Source organism: Zeugodacus cucurbitae, chromosome 6 (assembly GCF_028554725.1).
Source record: "Zeugodacus cucurbitae isolate PBARC_wt_2022May chromosome 6, idZeuCucr1.2, whole genome shotgun sequence".
NCBI classification, from domain to species: Eukaryota; Metazoa; Arthropoda; class Insecta; order Diptera; family Tephritidae; genus Zeugodacus; species Zeugodacus cucurbitae.
Window position 1 is genome coordinate 54397192 of NC_071671.1, and position 21000 is coordinate 54418191.

Sequence of the window (21000 nt, forward strand, 5' to 3'; positions counted from 1 at the left end):
AACGAGTCCCTGCTTAGTGAAGCCGGTAAATGATCGCTTTCGGGAGCTTTGCTGCTTTCATAATCTCTGCTGACCGTTGAAATCATTATTTCTTTTGCGTTTTCCTGCTTTATTAGTGTGAAAAGTTTCAAGCATTTATATATTTAATTGCGTCGATTGCGTCTGTGTTTATTTTATTTATTTTATTGCTGCTGTTGGTTTAATATTGCAGAGATTTGAGGTAAAATATATCTGAAAGCTCGTACAGTAGAACAGGGATGCTCAAATTTGATTTAGAAAGGAATGAAAAATGGATTTAACCCTTAAATGCGTGTTTTAGTTAAAAGCTATTTCAAATAAAAGAATATTATTTGAAAGCTTGCGAGCTTGAAAGCTTTTGGATATTTAATTTAAGTTCGAAGAAGTTTTGTTTGTTATTTTAATCTAAATCTTTGGTGAAGTCAAAGCTTATTTGAAGATGCAATTCATGAAATTAAGTTCAATGAAAGCTATCAGGTAATTTTTCTTGCTCCGTACCCTCAAAAGCTTTTCTAAAACCATTTAGAGCTTTCGATTATTTTCCTAAAAGTTTTTTTGTTGTGTAGGCAGGAATCTCTAATGCAATTTCTACTTTAAAATATTTGTTCGCTTCCTTAAAATTAAATCTTAATTACAACAAAAACTCAATATTGCTAACGAAATGCGTTTTTCAATTTTTTAAAAATATGTCTTCAAAAATCAAAATGGTATTCTCTTCTCCAAATTGAGAAAATTGTATTCCTCTAAAGAAAAGTTAGCTCAAATTGGCGATTATCCAATTTATTGTTTGTATTTTGCCTCTATAATATTAAATTTTTTTAATGTATTAAGCTTTCTAGGCGTTTATTTAGAGCTTTTTTGATATTCTTAAGGGGCACACCTAGTGTAAAATTAAAAAAAAAAAAAGATTTCTTTTCATATTTCGTTAGATTACATAGATAGATATCTCAAATAGTTTTTGAGTTATAGCAATTTAAAGTGCAGCCGCTCGGTAACAGTGAAAACGATCATTTTATCTTTAAACGTGTTTTTCTCGAAACAGAATTTGCTGCAGTGATTACTCAAAAACAAATGATCCGATCACTATCGAATTTTTTTACATGTTCCATGTATAGTTCTCCGTACAATGACCTATCGATTTTTGATCTGATCAAAAAATCGAATTTTGGCAGGCCAAAACGACCAAAATTTTGGGTAAAATTCGACAATTTTTTAAAAACGCCGCCATATTGTCAATTTTTGTTTTTTTTTATCGTAGGTCATTGTACATACAATATTATCTAGTTTAACGAGATTTTTTGTTTTAGATTTCATCCACGGGGAAGGCCAGAATCACTGCAGCAGTGAAGCCGCTGGAGATCGACTATAACTTAAAAAATATTTAATTTTTTTCTTCAAAAATTTCACTGTATATTCTTGAAATATGTATAAATATATTCTTAAAATTTTGAAATAATTTATAAAGTATTCTTTTTAATAAAAATTCCCAAAAATCATTTATTTTTTAGGCCATTACACTATGTGTGCCCCTTAACACATATATATATAAATTTTAAACAAAAAAAAAAGATTGTCATATATATACATGTGAACAACTTAAAGGCGCTGAAAGTTCGATTAAAGCTCAGGATGGGTGGAATATTACAGACCTATCGTCACACTTAGATTTATAATCATTTTATAATATTTATGAAGCTTTCAGAACATGTCTTAAGAGCTTTTTCGACATTCTCTTCTTTTAAGCTATTTTACGCTTTTATCATATTTGCAATACACACAAATCGTACCAGAAATTATTCTCTCATATTCACATTTTAATATTATATATTTTGAACTTTCCACATTACCGAAATGTCCCACTGTGCAACATAACGCAGCAATTTCGTAGCATCAACATTTCCGTTAGCCTTGAATCAACAACATTGGCAACTGCATGGCCGCAGCATAAAATACGATTTTTATCTGCATAGTATGAGTGAGTGCTCGGAGAAAATTTCTGTGTTAACAAAAAATTCCGAGAAGCATAATTTTTTGCTATCTCAAACCGCACACACACAAATGCAACACTGTGTACAGGATGTGCTAAAAGGAAATGCGATTTTCAATTTTAACTTATTTTTATGCACTTCTTTGTGGTTTTGTAGTTTTTTGCAGCTTTATTATATACAAATTTATTCATTTTATATATTTCCTGCTTGATAGTCGAGTACAGTGAGTATAAAATTTGCTTACACACCCATACACACCCACAGATGTATTCATATTTTTATTTAGCTATGCCTGTCTTTGCAATCACTGCTTATTTGCCTGCGCTGACGCTGACGTTTTTTTCCATTTCCATTGCAATTGCTCGTTCCAACTCGAGTTGTGGTGAGTTAGTTGGCGTCTGTTGGCTGCCGGTTTGTTTGTATGTATGTCAGTATGAGTTGTTGCTAATATATATTTTTTCGCTTTGAGCATTTTATAAACAAGCTCATTTCGTTGCTCTAAGCCAAGGAGCTTGCATATGTGCCATATACACTTATGTATGTCCGTAGTCACATGTGACGCTCATACATTTGCAAGTCCACGTGGCGTATACGTGACATATGTCAGTGCAGTAATCTTGTTGTCGGCTTTGTGTGCTGGACGTGCGTAGTAAAAATTTTTACTTTATTGCAATTCTATGTTACTTTGCTGCATTATTGCATTAAAGCTTGAAAGTGTCAGTAATAATGGGAAAGGTTATGTGTAAGTATGTAAGTATGTAAGTATATTTGGTTGAAGTAGTTGTTGGAATTTGTGACTTGCCTTGGAGTCACTTTTGAATATTCAGAATATGAATCATGGCTTAAAGGTTAATTGCACTGAAGGCATTTCTTATTCAGTAAATAGAAAAAATAAATAAAAATAATAATAAAGGATAAGGCGGACTGCAAGGTTGTGAAGTGGTACGTAAATACTAGCAAATATACCATAATATACGTTGGATTGAATTTGTAGTAAGTTTTGTATTACTACATTATGACCTCTTTTCCGTGGAATACGTCAGTGTTATATATATAAATTTCCTTTCAAATGAGACCATGATCATTCAAATAGGTTCAGATTTACCGGAGGTATGGCGATTCAAAGTGTTGTTGTGGGTGCTCCATACTAATCCACACTGCTCTGCTCGGTTGGGCAACACAGCATAGCAGTGACTTTTGCAAAGTTTCAAATCGTGGATGTGTACCAGGCGATCATAAATGCACAGCACGTGGATGGTATATGTAGATATGTATGCTAGCAGAAATATTTGTAAGTACGTATGGAAGTGGAAAGGTATACTTATGGAAATGATCATGGATGATGTGATATCACCGGCACCGGAAATTTCCTCAACACCAACGCAAACCGGATATCGATCAAAGGAAACGGAAGTACCACAAAAGAAGCAGACTTGAGACTACCGGAAGTACTCCAAGAGAAAACAGTTTTCTTAATTACTGACGCTGGCATTTTCCATAGCTTTTGAACTTCAGATTCCTCCTAATGAAGATTACTTTCAGGGTGGACTTTCACTTCCGTCACTTCGGCTTCCGTTCATATTCAACATCCGCTTCCTGTATACCTTGATCAACATCCGGTTTAAGTTGCTTTATATCCGTCGCATCCGTTCCCGAATTTTCCCTTTCTTTCCTTCCGTGTTTAGTATAAATATTTGTTCGAAGATTTCAAAACTGATCTGCCAATGGTTTTCAAATTTAGACACAATAATAGCTATTACAAAAATAAATCTTAAATTTGGATACTTTGTATAGTAATAACATAGAATACTGATATTGTTATACTCTCGCAACAAATGTTGCTAAAGATAGTATTATAGTTTTGTTCAAATAACGTTTGTTTGTAACACCCAAAACTATACGAGTTAGATATAGAGTCATATATACCAAAGTGATCAGGGTGAAGAGTGGAGTTCAAATCCGAATGTCTGTCTGTCCGTCCGTCCGTCCGTCTGTGCAAGCTGTAAATTGAGTAAAAATTAAGATATCTTGATGAAACTTGGAAGACGTATTTCTTGGCACCATAGGAAGGTTGCTTTCGAAAATGAGCAAAATCGGACCACTGCCACGCCCACAAAATGGCGAAAACCGAAAACACATAAAGTGCCATAACTAAGCCATAAATAAAGCTATGGAAATAAAATTTGGTATGAAGGATCGCACTATGAAGGGGCATATGTGGATGTAATTTCTTTGAGGAAGTGGGCGTGGCCCCGCCCCCAAATAGGTTTTTTGTACATATCTCGCAAACCAATAGAGCTATATAAACCAAACTTTCTGCAGTTGTTTTTTTAGCCACTTCCTAATACAGTCCAAAAATGAAAGAAATCGGATCATAACCACGCCCACCCCTTATACAAAAGTTAGGTTGAAAATTACTAAAAGTGGGTTAACTCACTAACGAAAAACGTCAGAAACACAAAATTTCACATAAGAAATGGCAGATGGAAGCTGCAGTCACATTTTTTTACAAAATGGAAAATGGGCGTGGCGTCGCCCACTTATGGGTCAAAAACCATATCTCAGGAACTACTCGACCGATTTCAATGAAACTTGGTTTGTAATATTTTGCTCGCATCCCAATGATATGTTGTGAAAATAGGCCAAATCGCTTCACAACCACGCCTACTTCCTATATACTAGAACTTTGAAGACAATCTGAATCGTTTGCTTTACAATATATAAAGTAAGCACTAGTGAAAATATCGATGCAGAACTTTGCACAAATACTAAGTTTATAGTGTGGCAGCCCCATTCTAAAAATCACCGAAATCGGACCATAGGTTTTTAAGGCCCCATATATCGAACATGACGACCTCGGTGCTTCTAACCTAATATTATGGTTTTCAACTTTCAATGGACTTTATACAAAATATATGACGAATATGTGGGTCAAATTGTGTATTATATAATATAAATAAAGTTAAATAAATAAATTGCGAGAGTATCAAATGTTCGGTTACACCCGAACTTAGCCATTCCTTACTTGTTTTGTTTTTATTTTGGTTCAAAGCTGAAATAGCTAGGATAAAAAAACTCAGAAGTTTTAACTCAGAATCGATCGAGTCGTTAGTTGGCACTTAACGGAGTATCTCTTGGGAGCACAAAGGGGCTAGTGATGGCTTATGTGATGTGGCTTACGGTCAGGCGCTCTTTACCCACTCTTTAAACCAGCCAACCACTTTTATAACTTTATTTTAACAAAATCTGCATACAATCCAATCTTTTTATACTTATATATATATTTTATATTAACGAAACTATAATACGCTTATGGTTAACATTGTTGCCTTTGGTTATAACAAACTAGCCTGATTTACACCCAACAAAAAATCCTTTTATAAGTTTTAAATGAAATGTCAAAACTTTTGTCTAAAATATTATATGCCAGTATATATGTAAATATGTATGTGTGAGTATGACATCCTCAAATAAACTAATTTGTGTTAAATATTATATTATTATTTTTACCACACAACCAACAGCTGCTATACAATTTCTCTGGAATGTTTCGAGAATAAATGCCTGCAGTTGAAGGTTGCCGAAATTGTGTTTGTATGAATTTGTAATTTTCAGCATAATTTTCCACCGCACGTTCATAGCTTGGCTTACGAGAAAAGGTAAATTTGGTAAATACTTAATTTCAACCATTTAGCACTTTATTAGACACAAATCCAAAGCATTTAGAGAGGCAAAAACATGTTAGAAATGGAGATAAGGGAGCGAAGAAAAGTCAAAATCAACGATTTGCATTTTAAATCCAAATTGATTGATAGTATAATAACTTACACACGCCGTGCATTGTAAAAGACACGGCCTCGATTGCTTAAAGCGACAGGCTAAACTTGATTATAACATAATACATTGACACATTCACTATCATATATATATGTACATATATACTTATATGCGAAAAATCCAAAAAAAACATCATTGATTTTCCAACATTCGCAATCCAGGCCATCATGTTGGAGGGCAGCTGTAATTTCTTGTGAAATAAATGTCCCCAATTGGCGAACAATAGGCCGTGTTGTCAATACTTGTTTGCCGCAGGCGCTGCAAAGCAATCACTAATGCGAGAAAAATGTGTATTGACAGCAATGAAAAAGATGCTTTCGTTGAATTTCGTTAGTAGATTACAATGGGACGAAATGACAGACAGCCCGCCACGGGTGATAGCGGCGCGACATGAACGCGACAAGCTTGTAATCTTCGCAAAGTGGTTGAATGATACGGTAAGAATATGGAATGAAAAATAAGGCAAGGCTATTAAGTATAGACCGAAATACAAGTAAAACTGTCTGTCAGTTGAAATGCGACATGATGTGAAAAGTTTTGACAGTGGACATAAGCGAACGTATGTATATATGGTATAATACTCGGTGTTAGGCTGCACAGGGTTGTCGGTATGTAATAAAACAATTTTGGAAGATTTCTTTTGAAAGTTGTCCAGTTGGAAGGACAATTGTTTATTCTGACGAATACAAATTTATCATAATCATAATTTTTATGAGTCATAAGTTTAAAGTTTTTGTTTTCTTAATTTTCGATATGGAAAGATGTCCATTTTTTCAGAATTTTTTTGAAATAAACCCTAATAAAAATTCATCTACAAATATTTTAAATTTTTAAATACACTGGAAAAAATATTCCCACCTAAACTACTAGAGCTATATAAACCAAACTCTCAGAAGTCGTTTTTTTAAGGCACTCCCTTATACAATCCAAAAATGTGGGAAATCGGATTATCACCACGCCTACCTCCCATACAAAGGTTATGTTGAAAACTACTAAAAATGTTTTAATTCAGTAAGGAAAAACACCAGAAACCTTAAATTTCATCATAAAGAAGGTACAGAAGGGCTGCATTCAAATTGGTATGCAAAATTTTACCATGATAAAAACCATAACTCAGAAACTACTTGACCAATTTGAGTGAAATTTGGTTTGTACTATTTTCCTTGGATCCCAATGATATGTTATTAATATAGGCCAAATCGCTTCACAATCACACCTATAATACAATATATACAGTAAGCACTAGTGAAGATATCGGAATAGAAGTTTGCATAAATACGGTATTTATAGTGAGGCACCCCCTTTCTAAAAGTCGTCGAAATCGGACCATAGGTTTTGAAGGCCCCATATATCGAACATGAGGACCTCAGTGCTTCTAATATTTTTTTCCGAAAATATAGCAAAGTCTCTCAGATAGAAAAATGTAGGTAATATTTTTCTTCTAATAATATGTCTCCGTGCCAAAAATGTGTGAATTCGGGTCATAACTTCATTTAGCTCCCATATAACTAATATTAGGGGTTTTCAAACTTTCAAGGACTTTATACTATATATATGTGATCCAAGTTGTATGTTATACTAATAAAATTAAATAAAAAAATTGCGAGAGTATAAAATGTTTGGTCACAACCGAATTTAGCCCTCCCTTATTTAATTTTATTTATTTATTATAATTTAAATTCACCAACTAGCATAAGAAAAGTTTTTAGAATAGAGGTCGCTTCACAGCCGAAAATTACTGCTATGAAAGTTTCAATTTTAAACCATAAGACTTTCAGAGTCGGATTATTTTTTGTAAAACCTACGATTTATTAAATTAAAGAGTAAATAGTGTAAAAAGATGCTCGGTTCCTGATTTTAAGGTATGACATTATTAGATTATTTTAAGTGCTATTGGAAAGAACATTTTGATTTTTGAAAGTCAAGTTGCGCCATTGGAATTGGTTTGCGTTTTATTTTTTGTATGAAGTATTGTTTAGGATAGATGGATGATTATATACTATTTTAAGCGATTCAAGATTTAACACAAATATCGTGGAAGCGATACGGAGTCTGAAACAATCATCAAGTCTTTGAAGTAGAGAATGGTAGCCTGCAGAAATATGAAATCGTATACCGTAAATGATTGGAATATTTTTTCTTTGCAAGAGTCAATAATATGAATTTTGGAAGCTTTATTTTGTGAAGTAAAAAAAATAACCGCCATATGAACCACCCTTTATGCAAAGACCAGCAAAATGCCATAAGTTTGCGAAGACAGATGTTAAATATACGCTTTTAACCCCACTGCGGTAAATCCATGAAGAATCAATAGCTCGCAGGTGACAGTCGGTACACATGTACAAACAAGTACGAATACCACCAATTTAATGCCGACAAAGGCCATGACGTTGACATACACACAGAAATTTATATATTCAGGCATAAACAAGTAAAACGTGCATGTTTGGTGTTGATATTACTGGCGCGTCGGAGGCCATTCACCGATATGCAAATATGCACAGTTCATGACATGCAGCTGTGCGAAATGCTGCCAAAACATTGGAACACCAAAAAAGGTACACATATGTGAGTCAAAATATATTTGAATGTGTATGTGAGCCAGACAAAAAGTGTGCGTGCGTGTCCACACCGAGTGGTAGATGGTTGGGGTATGCAAAAAAAAATTGCATACACACGCATATATGTAAATAAAGGCAAAACCGCAAAGCAAATCAAAAATAAGGCAAAACACACACATGCATATATATGTACTATACATACATACATATGCACATAGATATATACATTGTTGAGAATTTAATTGAAAACAAAGCAAATTTTTTTTGCAAAATAAATTCGATCGATTTTTCGAAAAATTGCTGTTGTTGTTGCTGAGTGTGTATGTGTGTTTGATATGTGTGGCGTGAACAAATATTTGCGTGTACACACTTTGTTGCAAATAATTTAAGCAAACACGTTATTTTAAACACACGTGTAAAGCAAAGTGTGTGTGTGTTTGTGTGTAACGGTGAATAAAGTGTGTAGTGTGACTAATAACTAAAATCTGCTGATGCGATAAATTTAAATTAAGCGGGTTGACAAAGTAATATCAATTGGTTTTAAATTAATGCTTCCGTTGAGTTCCGGTTTCTTTAAGTGTTTGTAGTGTTTTTTTTCTTGGAAAAGTGCAAACAAAGCTAAAATTTACATCTTCGATAGATATTCAGTCTACTTTATGTTATATTTTCGTATATTAGAATTTTAGCAGCGATAATGTGATCCATGAAAGTATTCGCCTTAAATTGGTCTTATTGCTTAGGCTCAGAGGAAGTAATCCAATAATGTACGAAATACAATTTCATTGGTATATTTCTTCCTCCCTATAGGTATATACCTAAAATGCCTTCGGTGTAATCCATTATTTTCTTCAAGATCTTGTTGATGGTTTCAGGAAAATAGCAATTGTGTACTTCACATTATTATGACGACTTAAAACGTTGTATTTTGAAAAATATTATTTATCCATATAATTATACAACAATAAATTTTTTTACAAAGGTTTTATGGAAGCGAAAATCTTAAAATGGCTGAATGATTTTGAATTTTAGGGAAATTTAAACAAGTGTTTAAAGAATGCCACGAAGAGGCATGATTGCTGTCCACTGAGTAGCATATATTATTATTATAAATGTGACTCTTCATTATCATCTACATATATAATTTACGACATAACACAACAACCACCACCATATGGTTCACCTGAGTTTATGTTTGGTCCACATATTCATTTCTTGAAATAAAATATTTGAAACAGTTAATAGTGATGTAATGATAGAAATATTGCCTGATTTAGTTCATGAACTATTATATTTTCTCCTATATTTAATATATCCAATAGATGACACTGAGCTTGACATATCTTTCAAGTACTTTTTTCTATAGCATTACGTAAATCTGGTAGATTTTCCGAATATGAATTATAGAAATGTACAAAACTCTATAGTAAATAAACGGAATAGGGCTTGTGTCAAATAGAGCAAACACCACCAAATCTGGCTACCAAACTCTACAGATATGGCTATTTTCGATTGCTGTATTAGGGTGATTTGAAAAATAAAGTATACGTCTTTACTCCTTGGATCCTTGGATCAGTAAAATGCATTCAGTAGGGTTAATTTTGATATAATAAAGAGAAAAAATAAAGATTTTAAATACGAGTATGAAATATAAAATAATAAATGTACCTTTTTTCATGAAACTTATTTTCATAAAAAAGTGTGGTACTCAGGGCATGAACCTTAAAAAAAGTGGAGAAAATCAAATCCAATTTTCGCTGTTTTAAATATAGTTGAATAATTTGCTGCATTATTAAAAGAATCTTAGACTAATCCAACAGAAATGCTTCACATATTTTCGAGATTAGCACAAATCACCGGCTATTAAAATAATGAATGAAATATATTTATATATATGGGATATTTGATTGTAATTACTTACATTAGTTCATTTTATTTTTGGTGGAAAAACGAATTACAAAAACAAGTAAGGAAGGGCTAAGTTCGGATGTAACTGAACATTTTATACTCTCTCAATTTAATGAGAAAATTTTATTAAGATAACACACAAATTGGCCCATATATTCGGCATAAAGTCCAATAAAATAACGAAAATTAACATATATTGTATATAAAGGCTGAAGTAATTCCTGAACTGATTTCACTCATTTTCAACATCGAGGTATACTATTATCAAGACTAAACGATCACTTAATTTTGCTAAGATAGCTCACATATTAACCGACAAATGCGGTATAAATCCCACTGAATTTTTAAAAAAGCTATAATTATGTAGATATATGGGAGCTAGTGGAAGATGAGCCAATTTTAATAATTTTTAGTACAGATTCTCACAATTAAAAGAAAAATATTTCCGGTGAATTACATTAAAATGTCTGAGAGATTTAACGATATTTTCGGTGAAAAATTACCCTTAGGCACTGAGTTCTTCATGTTCGATATCAGGGATCTTGAAAAGTTATAGTTCGATCTCGACCTTTTTGTCACAGCTCAAATACAGTATTTGTGTAAAGTTTTATTTCGCTATCATCATTTGTCCCTAATGTACATATGTATTATAAAGGGAGGGAATCAGATGGATTTCAAAATTGAGTTATATAGGAAGTAGGCGTGGTTGTAAATTTCGCTCATATTCCGACCGTATCATCACGATGTTAATAAAATATTATATACCGAATTTTCATCAAATCGTTCGAGTAGTACCTGAGATATGGTTTTTGACCCATAAGTGGGCGACACCACATCCATTTAATTTTTTTTAATCTGAGTGCAGCTTCCTTCTGCCATTTCCTCTGTAAAATGTAGTGTTTCTGATGTTTTCCGTTAGTGAGTTAATGTACTTTTAGTAATTTTCAACATAAACTTTGTATGGGAGGTGGGGGAGGTTATTATCCGATTTCATCTTTTTGGTGTATATAACCTTATATCTAACTCATTTAGTTGTATGGCTTACAAACAACCGTTATGTAAACAAAATTATTATTATTAACTCGCTTAGCAACTTTGTTGCGAGAGTATAAAAACATGTATGTCGCTCTGAAGTACAACTTCTTTCATTGGCATTAACTATATGGGAAGATGACTGCATATTTTATTTTTTAAATTTATCTTACATTTCAAATAGTTATCCACATCATTTCTTATTATTTATCAATATTACAATCTTACTCACATGAAATAAATTTTATTTGCCCTATATATAATTTTACACCCTCTCCAACTTATAGCTTTAATATGCAAATACTAATTTCCAACTTTAAATTAGCAATTGTTAGCTCACTGAGTACATTATAGTATATTATATCCCCATCTAAAGCAAAAAAAAAAGAGTTTGAGAGAGAGAATACAAACTGCATACTTTGAATAGTTAGCGTCGCATGCCACTTTGCTAAGTGTGTGCCATGCATAACTGCCTGCACTGCCTGCATGCTGTTAAGAGTATGCAAGCGCATGCACAAACTTGTAAATAAAGCGAAAACAGAGAATTATATAAATTAAAAATTTGTTGACGAGTTCGGTGTGCGCTTTTAATGAGCAACATTTGCAAGTGGTTATACGCGGCGTATGAGTGATCTGTGTGTGTTGATGTTGACTTAACAGCCTTGTAGCGCATTAGTGTGTTTATAGTATAATATATAGTAGTGTATGTTTATAGTATAATATATAGTTGAATGCATATGTTTTTAAATTTATATGCACAATATGCATGAGCAACCGCATTCGCATTCGCATTCATTAATTAATGTACGCATGCGTTTGTGTGTTTAAGTTGTGAAATGCCAAAATACTATGTATATGTGTATATGTAAGAATGCATATCTGTGTGTGTTTGAGTTCAATTGCTCTATATAAATGCAGTGCTGCATTTCGTTAGCGGTTATGCATTACTTTGTCCCAATTTTGTGCGCAAAATGTTTGAAATTCCAGTTATGAATGAATGTGAAAAGCATTTGGGTCAATAAATGAAATAAAATTTTCCATATATGTATACATATAGCGTATATATGTATAAACAGTCAATATGCCTGCCAGACTAATATTTATGCATGGATATACACATTTTTTCATTTATTAACTCTACCATCATTGCTATTTTAGCTATTCGAAGCTTTTGTTGTCAATAATAAACTATAATTAAATTGCGTATTTTATGCATAAAATTGTTAGTCGGCCACTTCATCTTGATAAAAATAGAATTTCATAGCAATTTTCGCAACAATTACATTTATAACGATATTAAAAAAATTAAACTTCTTTCAAATAAAGGCTGCATGCATGACTCGCTTGTAAAATTAAGCGGAAGCGGAAATATGAAAACTCAAAACTAAAAAAAAAAAACAACGACGAAGGCTTGCTTACTAAAGCGCATAAAATTGGAAGTTAACAAATACACCGGAAGGCAGAGTGCTTGCGGCGAGTGGACACACTAGCTACACTACATGCTTGTATATACATATATATGTACATATATATAAAAATAAAAAAAATAAAATTTTCAGGACGAAATTTACATTTTATGCAGCTTTTATCAATTTTGTTGCACAACAACAAGAACATATCTTTTTTCACTTTTTCCATTTTTTTTCAGTCAACCAACCATTTGGTGCAAAACTCTAGCTGGTGGCATATAAAAAAAATCCGATTTGTTGCTTTGCTGCCGTGGACACGTAAATTGTACGGCGCGAAAATGCACTGCCTGTCATATTTGGTATTTGGAATTCACTTCCTGTTTCGTATGCTCCGGCTCGCGCGCGCATTGCAAACTGTATCAGCAATATGCGGATTTATATTCGCTACTTTTTGTTATTTTTATTGCAAGTGGCAGCGAATATGTGTGCAAACTCAATATTCGTGAATATTGTGTCATTTTATATTGATGCAGTTTGGTGTGTATATACATAGATGTATCGCGGCGCTCATAGATGCCGTCAATCAATATCCATATTTTTTCTATCAGTCCAATACTATTTTTTGTAAAAATATTGGAGTTTAAGCTGTATTTAATAACCATTTCATGTGAGTGAGTCTGCTAAATGTTAAATGCTAAAAGTTTAGATTTTTGTTGGAATACCGATGATATTTTTCAAATAGACCACTAAATTTACTCTATGTTATAGTTCGTTGCTTAAAAAAAAAAATAAAAAATAGAGAGTTGCCACCTGTTTGAAATTTTCAAATAAAAAAATATTTATCTTTTAAAATTTAAATTAAAACAAGTAAGGACGGGCTAAGTTCGGTTGTGACCGAACATTTTATACTCTCGCAATTTATTTATTTAATATTATATAATGACAATTTGACCCACATATTCGTCATATATATAGTATAAAGTCCATTGAAAGTTAGAACCCGATTTTTAGACAGGGGCTGCTATACTATTAATGCAGTATATATGCAAAGTTCTGTTCCGATATCTTCACTAGTGCTTACTTTATATATTGTAAAGTTAACGATTTAGATCGACTTCAAAGTTCTGGTATATAGGAAGTAGGCGTGGTTGTGAACCGATTTGGCCTATTTTCACAACATATCATTGGGATGCGAGCAAAATATTACAAACCAAATTTCATTGATATTGGTCGAGTAGTTTCGGAGATATGGTTTTTGACCCATAAGTGAGCGGAGCCACACCCACTTATAATTTTTTATACCAATTTTGTTGGAGCCCTTTATAATGAAATTTAAGTTTTCTGGTGTTTTCGCTTACTGAATTAAAGCATTTTTAGTCGTTTTCAACATAAACTTTGTATGGGAGGTGGGCGTGGCTATAAGCCGATATCCTCCATTTTTGGACTATATATAAAAAATTATATCCAGATATGCCCCTTCCTATAATAATCCTTTATATCAAACTTTATTCCCATAGCTTATGTGGAAGTTTCATTAAGATATCTTCATTTTGACTCAAGTTACAGCTTGCATAGACGGACGGACGGACAGAAAGACATCCGGATTTGAACTCCACTCTTCACCCTGATCACTTTGGTATATATAACCCTATATCTAACTCGTTTAGGTTTGGGTGTTACAAACAACCGTTATGTGGACAAAACTATAATACTCTCTTTAGCAACTTTGTTGGGAGAGTATACAAAAATTAATGTAGCTAATAGCTTTTTAACACAGAAGCTAATTGATCAATTAACTGGCCTCTGCTCGATTAAAACACTTATTAAGATCGACAAAATAAAAATCTACATTAACTTTTAGTTTAATTTTAATCGACTTGAAAATAAAATGCAACTCTGCGACAAAGACCGTATTTGTAATTATATAAACGTGCTTTGTCTGCGATTGGTTGAATTTTTTGATAAATAAAAGCTACGGTAGATGTCGTTGCTAAAGATATCAACGAGCTGATGAAACTTACCAACTTCTTATGAAAAGCAAAAACAAAATGGTATAACAGCTGAACGGTTAGCGAGTAGCCGGCAGTATAAAAGGCAAAAAAGGGTTTCTCAATAAAAAAGTTAATTGATCAATTAATTTGACTGTCTAAAAACGACAGACTCTTCAGGATTACCGTTGAGAATATTTTCTAAAAGGGTTGCCAGATGTTTGAAGTGTTTTACAAAAATTAATTATTTATGTAAATAAAAAATTACAGTATTATTTTTGAGAAGTTGTATATCTTAACTTAAAAAATTCAATATTTTCCTTAAGTTCAGAAATAATTTCTTGAAAACAGTTTTTTGATTTGTATAGTTGAATGCTACCAGTTCAAATGAATGGGATATATATGATTATTAATTTCATTTTATATATCAAAATTATTAAGATTATTATTGAAAAGAAAATTGAATTAAACATTTGTCTTACTTACCGGTGGTGTTTCAAAGAGCATCACTTCAGTGCCTTTTAATACTAGAAAACGTGGTTTGTAACTTTGCCAGGAGATATTGTTGTTAATAACACCCTCATTCACCCAGCCCATATACTCGATGCGTTCGCCAACGGCAAAATTGCGATTATAAAGCTTCATCTGTAGCGAAATTTCAGGGAAAGAAAGTAGAAAATGTTAAAAGATTATACATTAAAATTTTGTTAATAATTTAGCATTCATTAATTTCTGAATAATTAATAATTCGAAAACAGTCGTGGTTTAGAAAAAATCACTGTAGCTGAGTCCATAAGATATAGCGGTTTTCAGTGGATCCATGTTTGGAGTCGAAGTTCGAAAAAATTACTTTTAAAAAAAAATATTATTAATTCCAAGATATAGCTACTAAAGAATTCATAATATGGATATAGTCACATCTCTTTTTTCTTTCTTTTTCGTTAAGCTAATATGAGAGATGTATTTTTCGATATCATTTATTTTTTATTTTTTTCGAAGATCAAACTTTGACCCTTCATAGCGTTTGTCATATAAGTTTGACCGAAAAGTTGTAAACACCATTGAATTAAGAGGAAAATATCCAGTCACTATATCCTGTAATTAATAATAATTATTTTAAAAAAGCCTTCTTTCGAACTTCGAACTTGAAAATCAGAGAATGCACTTTGTTTTACTTATGTCTTAATCTCCTGGAAACAATTAGTTTGGTGCAATACCTAGAGAAAAATTTTGTGGTATAGTGTTGTAAATATATTCTCTATGGTAATATTATATTCCCTCAAAAATTAAAAGAAAAATTCTTCGAGAAGTATGCAAAATACATAATGGAAATACAATTCATTATATATCAGATTTTGGAAGAATTTTACACCGATTAAGAATTCACTCGATACTATATATATTATTGATGAAGTATAACATATATAATGGTTTTTAGTTCACAAATTGACCTCCTGAGCTAAATTATCCCTCTAAAATAACACCTACATAATATATTTTATTGCAATATCCACTATACTACAACAAATTTTATTCATGTATGCCTCTTTACATATATTCACTCTCAAAAGACCACGTGTCTTTGTAACTCTCAACAAAAAGCAATTAAAGCGTTGATTTACAAACAGCCATTGCTTTGGTAAGCCAGATATTTGCTCCATTATTTATGACCAATTTTTCAGTTCTTCCTTCCACACTCATTCGATATGTGGTTTTCATTGCGGCAATGCGCTATCTCACCAACTTTTTGCTTTGTTTCACAACTCTGTTTGTAGCTTTGCCCAGCTTTTTTGTTATTGTTGCAGTGCAATGGTATGGAAAAATTGTGGGCTTGTGATTGTCCTCCTGTCTAGTAGTGCGCATATGTGTTGTTGGCATTGAATTGGTGCATTTCCGGTACTTCCGTTTGCGACCGATTGGCCGCTCAGCCACTCAGCAGGGTTGCAATTTGTTTTTAACATCAAAGTACTAACTATTGATCGCGGAAAAATATTTATTTATTTCCTTTTTGCTTTCGAAAATTGATTAATTAATTTTGTGTTTGCAATTTTTTATGGAAATCGGATCTGTAATGATAAAGAATGGCTTGGAATTTTTATATAGGGTAGTCCATATACTTGTTTTGTTTAAACTCATGCTATTTTCACAGGAACAGTTTTTTGTATAGAATGAATTGAATGGCTCTTTTAATTTTTCTCTGATATTGAAGATCTGGTATGTAGTCTTGGACGTTTGTGTTCCCACGAAAACAAGTCAGGTCAGGAACTATACGTTCAGTGGCAGGGTTGTTTTCAAAGGTTGTTTGTTCAGCAAGCAGCTGCGAGCGCTTGTTACTCGACTCTCTGGCACGCGATTGCGAAGCGAAGAGAATGACTTGCAAGACGATTTTCAGTTTCTGATTAAGATTCTCCATCACGGAGTCTTTTTGATACCCTCATCTGGGAACTATTTCCAAAAAGTTGAGATTCGAGCAATAAATATAGCCTATGTTACTCGGGATGAATGTAGCTTTCCAATGGTAAAAGAATTTTTGAAATCGGCATCGTAGTTTTTGAGTTTATTCATTACAAACATACATACAAATCTTTCCTCTTTATAATTGTAGTATAGATTATTCCACTCTTTGGAGTGGAGACGAATTCAACAAATCAGAGATCATAAAAATCGGTCGAGTGGGTCTTGAGTTATAGGTGTAACTAATCCTGCTTCTTTTTCGAATAAACCGTTATTACTTAAGTTTCATATTTATACTCTCGCAACATGTTGCACAGTGTATTATAGTTTTGTTTACATAACGGTTGTTTCTGTCACCAAGAAATAAAGAGTTAGATATGGGGTTATATACATATAAATGATCAGGTTGAGGAGTGGAGTTGAAATCCGGATGTCTGTCCGTCCGTCTGTCCGTGCAAGCGATAACTTGAGTAAAAATTAAGATATCTTAATGAAAATGGTCAAAAGCGGTCCACTGCCACGCCCACAAAATGGCGGAAACCGAAACCTATACGGTGTCATAACTAAGCCATAAATAAAGTTATGAAAATAAAATTTGGAACATAGGATCGCATCAGGGAGGGGCACATTAGGATGCAATTGTTTTGGGGAAGTGGGCGTGGCCCGCCTCCAAATAGATTTTTTGTACATATCTCGCAAACCAATAGAGCTATATAAACCAAACTTCCAGCAGTCGTTTTTTAGCCACTTCCTAATACAGACCAAAAATGAAAGAAATCGGATCATAACCACGCCCACCTCCCATATCAAAGTTGGTTGAAAATTACTAAAAGTGGGTTAAATCACTAACGAAAAACGTCAGAAACACTAAATTTCACATAATATATAGCATTGTAATAGTTTCCTTACATCCCAATGATATTTTTCGAAAATAGGCTAAATCGCTTCACAACCACGCCTACTTCCTATATACCAGAACTTTGAAGACGATCTGAATCCTTTACATTACAATATATAAAGCAAGCACTAGTGAGGATATAGGTGCAGAACTTTGCACAAATACTATGCTAATAGTGTGGCAGCCCCATTCTAAAAATCGCCGAAATCGGACCATAGGTTTTTAAGGCCCCATATATCGAACACGAGGACCTCGGTGCTTCTAACCCAATATTATGGTTTCCAACTTTCAAGTTTTTTTATAAAAAGAAACCGCCATATTAATCACCCTGTATATGTAAGTATGCTTGCAAATCCACTTTGCTGCACTTTATGCATATGGACACTTCTGTGGCAACCGTGTTGATTTATACCCTCATCAAAGGGACCACAAATGCGCGCAGGTGAAAGTTGATCCTTGCCGCATTGTATTCACGTGTCTCAACGCTCGTAGCACGGAAATTCATGGCATCGATGTATTCATGATGATTTTGTGATTTGTTTTTGCTTTTGCTTTTGCACTCAATGCTTTGCGTACAACTTTTAGCACATCGCTATTATTTATCCCTGTCATTATTTGAGTCGCTATCACACTCCAGAGATGCAGATTTCCACACAAACTTATATACCGTTAAGCTCCTTCACAATGTGTCTCCATAGCGTGTTATCCGTGTTTTCCGCTGGCACTTTGCAATCAACCGTTGTTGCTGCTGCTGGGAGCGTTCGCATAAATTTGCGCTTGTGTGTAACGCGAATCCTTTCGTCTCATTGTTGTTGGATTAAGTTGATTATACTTTGAAATAGTATTTGTACCGGGGGTACTAGTAAGGTAAGGTATATAGTCGGCATACTCGAGTGCAAGTGTGGACTTTGGTTCTTTCGGCTTTCAGCTTTTATGCTCTTGCAATTACGCTAATTAATTTGATGGCGCGCACAATGCGCTCGAGTTTGTTTGAGCGAAACTAGGTTGGCATTGCTGGCGAGTACATAGTCTAAGTGTGAAATTATGATAATTAAAGTTTTAGAACATCGTCAGCACATTGGGTCATTGGACTACTGAGCAAATGATGAACTATTGGATGTGTATATGAAATGGAATTCAAAGTCGTAACACCGGAAGTGTGATTTTTTTTAAATATCTCATTAACCACCTTGGTGACTTTTGAACTCCAACCTTTTAATTTTAAGGACTACTTTTTCGGGACTACTTGATGACTTTTGTAGTGAATTTGGTGACTATATGGGTCAATATAGCTTACCGGGAAGAATCGAGAAAAAATCTAGCCCATATTCTAATACTTTAAGTATTTTCCTAATCAGGGGAAATGCCACTAACAAACAACGAATTAACAAATATTTACCAAGATCTCTGGTTAAAAGTTGAAAAGCTTCTGGACTTAAAAAATGCATATTTTTCCATGTAGGTACTGTGGGCTTTTCTTTGAATATATGTATTTCAGTTCTAGTGAATTTTCGAACAGGCTTGATTTTTTGGAGCACTTTGCGTATTAGCTGTCAGATTTAAGGCTCGTATCTTATCTCGCATCTTATTGTAGAACGAAATAAAAGAGTGAATTGAAAAACTGTTTTGAAAATTTATGTGCAGTTTCAGAATACAAAATATTCAGTTACATTAATAACTTAATGTAATAATAATTTAACCATGGGATCATTATAACCTGAGGTCATTATTTAGTGGTTAAGGAGCCGTCAAAGGGTTAAACTGTTTAGATATTTGAGTTCCATACATTATGTAAAATTTATTATAAAAACAAAAAATATTCGAATCAATATAACCTGAAGTATTTGAGAGGAATGGGCGTAAGAGGGTTAAATTGATTTAACTTTTGAACTTTGAACTTATTTTTCATTTTTATACCCTGAACAGACAGGCTATATAAGTTTGTCACGATGTTTGTAACACCCAGAAGGAAGCGTCGGAGACCCTATAAAGTATATATATAAATGATCAGTATGTTGAGCTGAGTCGATTTAGCCATGTCCGTCTGTATATATACGAACTAGTCCTTCAGTTTTTAAGATATCGTTTTGAAATTTTGAAGATGTTATTTTCTCTTCAAGAAGCTGCTCATTTGTCGGAACTGCCGATATCGGACCACTATATCATATAGCTGCAATACAAACTGAACGATCGGAATCAAGGGCTTGTATGGAAAACTTCCGCATTTTACTACATATCTTCACGAAATTTGGTGTGAGTTACTGTTCATAGAAATAATTTAATCTCCAAAAAAATTGTCCAGATCGGTTCACTATAGCATGTAGCTGCCACACAAACTGAACGATCGGAATCAATGGCCTGTATGGAAAATTTTCTCATTTGACGTGGTATCTTCACAATAATATAAGAAGAAATTGTTCAGATCGGTTAACTATATAACCTTAATGTTTCTAGCAAACAACCCGGATAAAAAGAATTAGTAAAATGTTTTCTTCTTGTTTTACTTAATTTTTCTTACGTCTTTAGATTTGCTTAAACACATAGTTACTAAAATAAATGCACCTGTGAAGGGTATATTAGCTTCGGTACAGCCGAAGTTAACGTTTTTTCTTGTATTATTTACATTATGTAAAATTCATTACTGATCAAGAAAAACTTTGGATCATTATAACCCGAATTAAATATTGTTTCAATGTTAAAGGGGTTAGGTGGGTTTCAAAATCTGAAAAAATCGTTTTATATGTATTAGTACAATATGTTTAAAATATTCTCCAAAAATTTCAAATCGATTCGAGTAAAATTCTAAGAGATAGATCATTTTCCGCTCATCAAATATAATTTTAATCTCATAACTCAATTTTCACGTCGGTGGACATTATTTTTCGAAGTTATGTAATTTTGTAAAATTGG

General features: G+C 33.1%; 1 protein-coding gene across 3 annotated transcripts in view; it reads right to left on the reverse strand.

The window, feature by feature from the left end:
* Positions 1-21000, reverse strand: part of LOC105219210 (gamma-1-syntrophin) — a 149409-nt gene that overhangs the window by 22556 nt on the left and 105853 nt on the right. For all 3 annotated transcript variants that reach the window (XM_054233650.1, XM_054233649.1, XM_054233648.1), the window contains exon 11: positions 15225-15383. In XM_054233650.1, coding sequence (XP_054089625.1) covers positions 15225-15383 — 159 coding nt within the window. The remainder of the gene's footprint in view (positions 1-15224; positions 15384-21000) is intronic.